We start from the raw sequence: 8,819 nt of genomic DNA on the forward strand, positions 1-8,819 counted from the left end.
TGTTGGACACCCTCTTGATGAGTCTCATTGCCGCAGCCGCCTTGCCCGCGAGCTTGTTGACCGTTTCACCGTTGACTCGGTTTCGCTGGACGAGCAGCCCGAGTACCCGAATCTTCTCGACTTCCGGTATTACCTGTCCTCCCGCCGTCTTGACCGTGATCTTGGGACGCTCGTACTTGACTTCCATATTCTTTCTTTTCCTGCACGATCCTTTCGGGGGAATCACCAGCAGTTCTGACTTGGCCGGGGAGCAAACGAGTCCAGACCCGTCCAGCTGCTCCTCGATGGCGTTGACCGCTTCTTGCAGCGTTGTCTCGATGTGTCCGTCGCTTCCTCCCGGTACCCATAGCGTCACGTCGTCGGCGTAGATGGTGTGCCGGACTCCCGCTACTCTTTCTAGCCGGGTGGCCACCCCGATCATCACGAGGTTGAAGAGTAGCGGGGAGATCACTGACCCCTGCGGAGTTCCGACGCTGCCCAGCTTCTTCTCTTCGAGCTGTAGGTCTCCCGCACAGATTTCGGTGGTTCGTTCCGTCAGGAAGTCTTTGATGTACTGGTATGTCCTCCTGCCCATGTTTAGCCTGGATACTTGGGCCAGGATAGCCGAGTGCCTCACTTTATCAAAGGCGCTCTGCAAGTCCAGCCCGAGTACGGCTCTGTTGTCCTTGGTGCCCGTCGTATCGTCGATGATCTCGTTCTTCAGTAAGATCATGGCGTCTTGCGTCCCGAGTTTGTTCCGAAACCCGATGATGGAGTTTGGGTAAAGCTCCGATTCTTCCAGGTAACGCTGCCACCTGTTCATGAGAACGTGCTCGAGGACCTTTCCCACGCACGAAGTGAGTGAGATCGGCCTGAGGTTCTCTATGTTGGGCGGCCTGCCAGGCTTGGGGATGAGGATCGTCTTGGCTGCTTTCCATTGCTTGGGTAGCCTTCCTTCTTGCCAGCACTTGTTGTAGAAGTTCGTGAGCGTTTCGATGGCCGCTTCGTTGAGGTTCTTGAGCGCTCTGTTGGTCACTCGATCGGGACCCGCGGCAGACCTTCCATTGAGTTCCTGCAGGGCAACTCTTACTTCCCAGGTCTGGATGTCGCGATCTAGCGTCTCGTTCTCCTTGCCTTGGTAATCCGGGTGTCTTTCCGTGGGGGTGGTCGGCAGGTACTTGGCGTCCAAGCGCCGCTTGACCTCGTCCTCCCCGTGTTCGCAGATTGCCTTGTGTAGGATCCTGGCCAGGTTGTTGTGTTGGTGGCCCTTGGTCTTGGTTTCGTCGAGGAGGTGCCGCAGCATGTTCCACGTCTTGCCCTTGTGCATCTGTCCGTCGGCTTCGTTGCAGGCCTCGTTCCACTGTTGGGTGCATAGCACCCTGCAGTGGACCTCGATCTGCCTGTTGAGCTCGGCGATCTTCTTCCTTAGACTGCGGTTGGTTCGTCGCTTCTGCCACCTCGCCTTTATGGACTGCTTGGCTTCTATCAGGTGGGCCAGCCGACTGTCCATCTTGTCTATCCGTTCGTCCGTCTCTAGCCGGTGTTGCCTTGGCCTTCGAGCAGTATGACGACCTCTACGATGTAGTGATCGCTGCCCAGCTCTTGGCCCGTGTTTCTCCATTTCGCTTCTCTTGATCCTCCTTCAGTTTTGATGAAGGTAAGGTCCGGAGTTGTGTCTCTCGTAACAGATGTGCCGATCCTGGTGGGAAAGGCCGGATCCGTGATTAGGTTCAGTCCGACGTCGGTGGCGTCTTGCATCAGCTCTCTCCCCTTGACCGTCGTTCTGTGGTAGCCCCAGTCTTGGCTCGGTGCGTTAAAGTCTCCGCACACTACGAGCGTATTGCTTCCCGCGACTGAAGCTGCCTTGTGGAACAGTGCCTTTAATTTCTGTTGTCCGTGGGACGGGTTGCTGTAGACGTTCACCAGGAAAGTGCTCTCTCTCCTCTTCTTTCCCGTGATTACTTCCACCGTGCAGTGTTCGATGGCGCTTCTGCCGATCATTTCGTGTTCCACGAAGGTGATCCCTCTCCTAACGAAGGTGCAGACCCCTCTGCCCTTGCCCTTGGACGTGTCCCTTTTGCTCGGCGGGCTGTCGTGCGACCGGTAGCGGTAGTTTCGGCGTTTCTTCGCTGTGTGTTTCTTGAATCATTATGACGTCTGGTTTCCTCGTTAGTTGCTGCAAGTGTTGCTGCAGCACTGCTCTCTTGCCGGTAAAGCCGTTGCAGTTCCAGTGCCAGACCAAGAGGTCTCTCACTGGGGGTGTGGATGCTGCTGTACTTGCTGTCCCGTCCATGATTGCTGCAGTTTGGCGGTGATCTGTGCTTCCATACATTGTATTTGTGCCTGTATCTGCGTCTGCAGCTGTGCTTGCATTTGCGCCATCATGTTCTGGATCGTACTCTGTATATTCGTTGTCATCTGCTGAACCGTTTGCGCGAGCGCAGTAAGTCGTTCGTTGGTTTCCTTGCTGGTCGCCTCGAGACGGTCGAGTCTGACGTCCTGTTTTTCGATTCTCTCCATTGTCTTTCGTTCCTTGGCGACCTCTATGGCTCTCCTCTTGGGAGCCGGTCCCGCCGTTTTCGTGGCTCTCGGGTCCACCTCGACCTCTAGTTCGTCCTCGGTTATCTCTTCTTGTTCCCTCTCTTGTGCGGGCTTCGGCAGCAGCTGCTGCTGTTGCTGCATCGCAATTAATGTCGTTAGCTTCGCGTTGATTTCCTTGATGGTTGCGTCCTGCTCGGCGATTCTCTGCTTTAGCTTCTCGTTCTCGTCTCTTAGGGCTTTTATTACCATTCCATTCTCTTCTTGGAACTTCTTCGTGGCGTTTTGCGCCGGTGGTTGTCTCTTCTCTGCCATGTTAGCCTTGACTGCTTCGGCCCAGGTGACTCTTTGCCCCGAATGCGACGGTCTGTGGCGGCTGGCGCTCCTGCCTCCCTTGCTGTTGTCCCTCTTGCGGCTGCTGTCGCGCTGCCTCGAATCCCCGCGGGGTCTCTCAGCAGACGGCGCTCGCAGCGGCGGAAAGCTTTTCGGATCCAGTTGTTGCTGCATGGCTTCCATCTTGCGTTCCCATTGCCGTTTTTTGACCACATACGGCATCTTGTACTTGTTTTTGCATTCCCTCTCGCCCGTTGGATGCTGTCCCCCGCAAAGCTTGCACTTGGGCTTGCATTCGCGTTTGTGATCCTCGCTGGGGTTCACGATTCCGCAGCCGAAGCATACTTTGGCATTGGGATTCGGGCATACGTCTCTTCTATGGCCGATCCTGCCGCATTGCCTGCACACGTCAAAGTGCTTGCGGTAAAGCCCGCATCTGACTAATATCGAGCCATACTTTACGTAGTTCGGTACTTTTTGTCCAGCGAAGAGTACTATCACTGTGGTTGTATTGCCGATTCTGTGCGCCTCCACCGCTAGGGGGTTGCATGGGTTCACGATGTTTTCGGTTATCTCTTCCGGGGTGTCTTGTACGGCTATGCCTCGGATGACTCCCTTGACCGTGCCGTCCGGCGCCGTTCGGTAGGCGCTGACTTCGTATGCCTTGTCTCCTACGTTTAGGGTTTTGACCTTAGAGTACAGCGTGGCACGCCTCTCGTCCGGGGTGCTGACCACGATGATGTTTTGCTGCGCGTTCGTGCAGATGGTGTCTGCTTTGGCTTCTTCCTTCGTTATTCGAACCGCCGTCATGACGGCCGACATAATTATTGAAACCTCAGTTCTCGCTACGTTGAGACCTCCCCGTGGTCTCATAACTATCTTGGTGTCTTCCTTCGGCATGTCTATCGGCATCATCGCCGCTTTCGTTACCGAGGCTGCAACTCTCTTAGCAAAACTGGCCCTAGTCTTGGGTCTAGACTGGCGAGTAGTGGCGGCGGACTCACCGTTTTCCTTGCCGGCCATGATCTGCTTGATGCGCTTGCCGGAGGCCGACCAGCCTTCGGCTTCTTCCGGTGTAATGTCCTCTCCGGGAACTTCAATGGACGTACGCCCGCCGAGACTGCCGATGCTCGGCGCTGACGTTATGTTGTCTCCCATCGACGTGGCCACTTCCATGTCAGACGCCATCTTGGTCGTACTCGTCGTCGGGTTAGGCCTAGCGGCCGGGCCCGTCGCCACCGGTGGCCGTACTTGTGGTAGGCCGACGCTAGGCCTAGCACCGCACCAGAGAAAAGTCCTCGTAAATCGGGAGAATCACGTACCGCTTGGTCAAAACTGGTACCGGTCGATGCCCCGCACCTTCGCGGACACTTTGATACCAAATATATCGCGGTAACTGTAAATTAACACTGCGTTAATTGGCATAATAGCAGGGGCCGATGAGAAGCGCGTCCCCTCCCGTCGGCGACCGCAGCGCCATCCCCTTACGTTATGCTGCGCAAATCGTTAAACACAGCCGGAGCATAGTGGCAGGGATCTGAGTATGCTAGGCCGCCGTTCCATGACAACCACCTTTGCCCATGCCATGAAGCGAAGAAGTAACGGTGTAAAAGCGACGCACCTTATATTGCCGCCACTGACATCACAACTGCGGGCTACCATCCGACGTGCTCAATGATGCACAGATCTAATCTACACCACTGCATACTCCTAAATCTTTGTGCACTCCAACGTACCCCTCCGCAGAATCCTGCTCATTGCAAGCGGTATGAATAACTTCCGCTTCCTGTATCTGCCACCCCACCATATCCTCTCTCAATAGAAGCTGCCACCGGCAAGAGCTCACTCGCGAATGGCTGTGTCTAAGATTTCGTTACGTAACCTACCCGCCGTAGTGGCTCAGTGGTAAGCGCATTCGGCTGCTGAACCAAGGGGTGCGGGAAAACATTGCGGCCACAGCGGCCATGCTTCCAAGCAGGCAAAACGCAAAAGGCACCCATGTGCTGTGCAATGTGAGTAGAAGCCTTGGTGGCACAAATATATTCGGCGTGCTCGAACTAGGCACCCCTTTTTATCTCTCTTCTTTCACTTCGCCCTTCATACCTTCCTCCCGCAGCTTTGCTGAGGTGTCCATTGTGAAATGACAGTTACTGCATCTTTCCGTTGCTCAAAGCAGACTTGTTCCCTTCATGAACCTGTTGGGGTGACCGGCCTGAAATGAGACAGCTACTACGCCTTTCGTTTCCTGAAACCAAGTTCTATTTTATGCTCATGGCTTGCGCGCTCACTGTGGTCGACTGCAAGAGGTTGTGTGGAGGCAACTCCAAGCGAACACCTTCCCACACCCCGCGATATATGCCCGCATATACCCTGAGGTCTACTCCCCTTCCTGTACACTATGTGTCCAACATGCAACTCTATTCCACATACTCTGCGCTTGCCCTCCGGACTCCCCTCCTCAAGGCTTGCAGCTCTCGAGTCCCGACCAGTGAGAGACCGCATTGCTCAGTTCCGACTCGGACGCACAGATGCGGGTTGTCACAAGAGCCCTAGAAGTCGCCGAACGGCACGGGCTCATGGCCACTGGATGGGTCTATAACCCCACACTGTAAGCTACATTTGTCGGCGGAAATAAAGTTTATCCTCCTCCTGCGTGTAGTCAGAATGAGGTAAGCGTGGTCAATGGTGCAAGATGAGCACGTGCCCACCAAGAGCGCTGCACAAGTTTCAGGCGCGTTTATAAGCTTCGCGTTGGTATCTAGCGTATACCTTACTTGAAACAATCACTACTGTAACACTTGGCAATATTATTTCTCCGTACGTTTTAGGCTAACTTGAGCTCAGGCAGTTTTGAGGAGTATGACTGCTTTCTCTCCCTAAATAGCAATGCTTATAACGTGACTCTGTCCTTTTGGGTACAAAGAACCAAACTGACAGTGCTATGAGCAGTTACTACCATGCGGTCAAAAGCTACACCTACCTTTATTGAAGCATATAGCGTGCATATTTTCCCCATAAAATCAGCCTTTATTGAAGCGATACCCACCGCCACCCACCGATACTTGTTTGTGACGGTGGGTGAGGTATCGATCTCAAGGTCATGAGGCGAATGAAGCTGAAATGTTTGTGTGTGTCCAAAAACATCAATGTCAACATCAGCGGCCTCAGGAATTTTGAAATTTTATCAAAATGAACCGCAAAGACAGAATTTCACTACCTTCGTTGTACCATAATGGAAGAGTTATTCATGATAGTGCTGCTAAAGTACGAGTGCGGCGGAGTAAGAATCAAACAAACTGTAAGGAGTAAAAACACGTGTGTTCAGTACAGAGAATGCGACATGTACGTTCAGTACGCACTACATTCTGTTTGTAAAGAAAAATGGCTGAGGCTTAACTTGGTTAAGCCTGGAGAATGCGAAGCATCATCGTGTCGCGTAATTTGGAGGCGCACAACCACAGCGACGGCGCGAGGTAGGCCCCCGTTTCTCCACTGTCGTGACGTCATCAAGTCACGTGGTGTGACGTCATGTATCACGTGATTTGGAGGCGCGCAACCACAGCGACGGCGCGAGGTGGGCCCCCGTTTCTTCACTGTCGTGACGTCATCATGTCACGTGGTGTGACGTCATGTGTCACGTGATTTGGAGGCGCACAACCACAGCGACGGCGCGAGGTGCGCCCCCGTTTCTCCACTGCCGTGACGTCAGCGTGTCACGTGGTGTGGCATCATCGTGTCACGTGATTTGGAGGCGCACAACCACAGCGACGGCGCGAGGTGGGCCCCCGTTTCTCTACTGTCGTGACGTCATCGTGTCACGAGGTGTGACGTCATGTATCACGTGATTTGGAGGCGCATAACCACGGTGAAGGGCTGAAGTGGTAGCTAAAGTAGTATGCTTCGCATAAAAAAAACTGTGTTAGATCAACGTTTTAACGTTTTAAGGGCACACTAAAATATTGCATTGATAAGTTTGTTCCCACTCGCTCAAAGAAATCGAAGCAGCTCAATCCTTGGATCACTAGAGAGATCATTCAGTTAAAACGTAAGGTAAAAAGGCTACGAAAGCAAAAAAATAGAGCGACAGAACTTTCAAACATCAAAAAGAAGCTCAAAACAGTGTTATTGGATTCGAAAAAAACTTTCTTCAATACAACACTGACTAATTTTCTCACAAGCTCACCACAAAAGTTCTGGCGATATTTTTCAGCGAAAAAGAACGTAATCACACAGGTAATGGATGGGAACGATGAGGTGACTGATAAAACCGATATTGCAAATCTGTTTAATGATTTCTTCCAGTCGGTCTTCAGTAGGGATGATAATGACATTGAGAGTGATCATACAACAATTTACACGTTGTCATACTCAATGCACGAGATTCGCATCAATAGGGAGGGCATCTGTCAGCAGCTGCTGTCTCTGGACCCGAAGAAATCAAGCGGTCCCGATGAAATACCGACGGAATTCCTTAAACGTTATGCTGAGTGGTTATCATATTATTTGCAAATTTTATTTGAAAAGTCATTGCGGGATCATTCTTTACCTCGTGACTGGCGCAGCGCAATAGTAGTTCCGGTATTCAAAGGCGGTAATCGACTTCTTGTAAAAAACTGCAGGCCAGTTTCACTCACTTCCGTATGTTGCAAGGTTTTTGAACACACAATAGCTAAACACATCCTTCATTTTTTGGAAATAAATGACCTATTGTGTCCATTTCAGCATGGTTTTCGGACCGGCCTTTCGACAGTGACGCAGTTAATTGAAACAGTGAACGACTTTTGCAAGGCTATAGATGAACGTCAGCAGGTAGATGTGGTCTGTGTAGACTTCTCGAAGGCTTTCGATAAAGTTCCGCATCATAAGCTTCTTTTTAAACTACGCAGATTAGGAATCGCTGAAAATATAGTACTATGGATTCAGGCCTATCTAAGTAACCGCTGTCAAGTCGTCAAAATAGAAAGTGCAGTATCGAATAGGCGTGAAGTTCTGTCGGGGGTGCCACAGGGCTCCGTTTTAGGTCCGCTTTTGTTTTTATTGTATATAAATGATATTTCTGCTATCGTCGAATCGCCTGTCAGAATGAAACTTTTTGCCGATGATTGTTTAATTTACTCTCCTGTGGCTTCCCCGGCAGATCAGGTGAACATAAATAGATGTCTTCAGTCGTTAAACTCGTGGTGCCTGAAATGGGGTATGGAAATAAACTACCAAAAATCTAATTACATGCAAGTAACAAGGAAGCAGAATGTTATGATGTTTCGATACAATATCGGTGAAAATTACTTAGATCAAGTAAAGTGTCTCAAGTACTTGGGAGTGATATTAACAAATAATCTTGACTGGCGCACCCATATTGAAAATGTCTATTTAAAAGCCTACCAGAAGGTCTGTTTCCTGAGGAGGAAGTTGCCGAATGCGACTAGAGAAATTAAATTGATTGCGTACAAGACGTTCGTGCGGCCAATAATAGAGTACGCAAGTGCAGTGTGGAGTCCTCATCAAAAGGGTTTAAAACGGAAACTGGAAAGATTGCAAAGGATGTCAGCACGTTTTATATGCTCTAAATACCGCCGCACTGATTCAGTCACAGCAATGCTAAAAGAGTGTCAGCTAGAATCACTAGAAGTAAGAAGACTAAAGCAGAAATTGAAACTTTTTTTTCTGATAATGAATGATAAAGTCAAAGTTAATAAACATCACTATGTTGCACCTCCCCTGAAGCGTTGCCCTCGGAAAAATCACAGTAAGGTATTACAACCTATTATTACACGTACTGATGTCTATCGCTACTCCTTTTTTCCCGATGCTGTAGAAATTTGGAATCAACTACCAAGTGACGTTGTGGACCAAACAGATGTAGACAAATTTGTGATAGGTGTGAACGCGTTCCTGGAAGATTGCTGTGCAAATCTGTAATTCTGTGCATTTGAGTGTTTCTTTTTTTAGCGAAGAGAATTGCACTTGTG

General features: G+C 50.7%; 1 protein-coding gene across 1 annotated transcript; it reads right to left on the minus strand.

The window, feature by feature from the left end:
* Window positions 1–2,106: 2,106 nt before the first annotated feature.
* Window positions 2,107–4,038, minus strand: LOC149339762 (uncharacterized). Its single transcript, XM_089550562.1, has one exon. The coding sequence runs from the start codon at window positions 4,036–4,038 to the stop codon at window positions 2,230–2,232; it is 1,809 nt and encodes a 602-aa protein (XP_089406688.1). The 3' UTR covers window positions 2,107–2,229.
* Window positions 4,039–8,819: the final 4,781 nt, after the last annotated feature.

Source organism: Amblyomma mixtum, chromosome 6 (genome assembly GCF_055824585.1).
Source record: "Amblyomma mixtum isolate Tamu chromosome 6, ASM5582458v1, whole genome shotgun sequence".
Classification (NCBI taxonomy): domain Eukaryota; kingdom Metazoa; phylum Arthropoda; class Arachnida; order Ixodida; family Ixodidae; genus Amblyomma; species Amblyomma mixtum.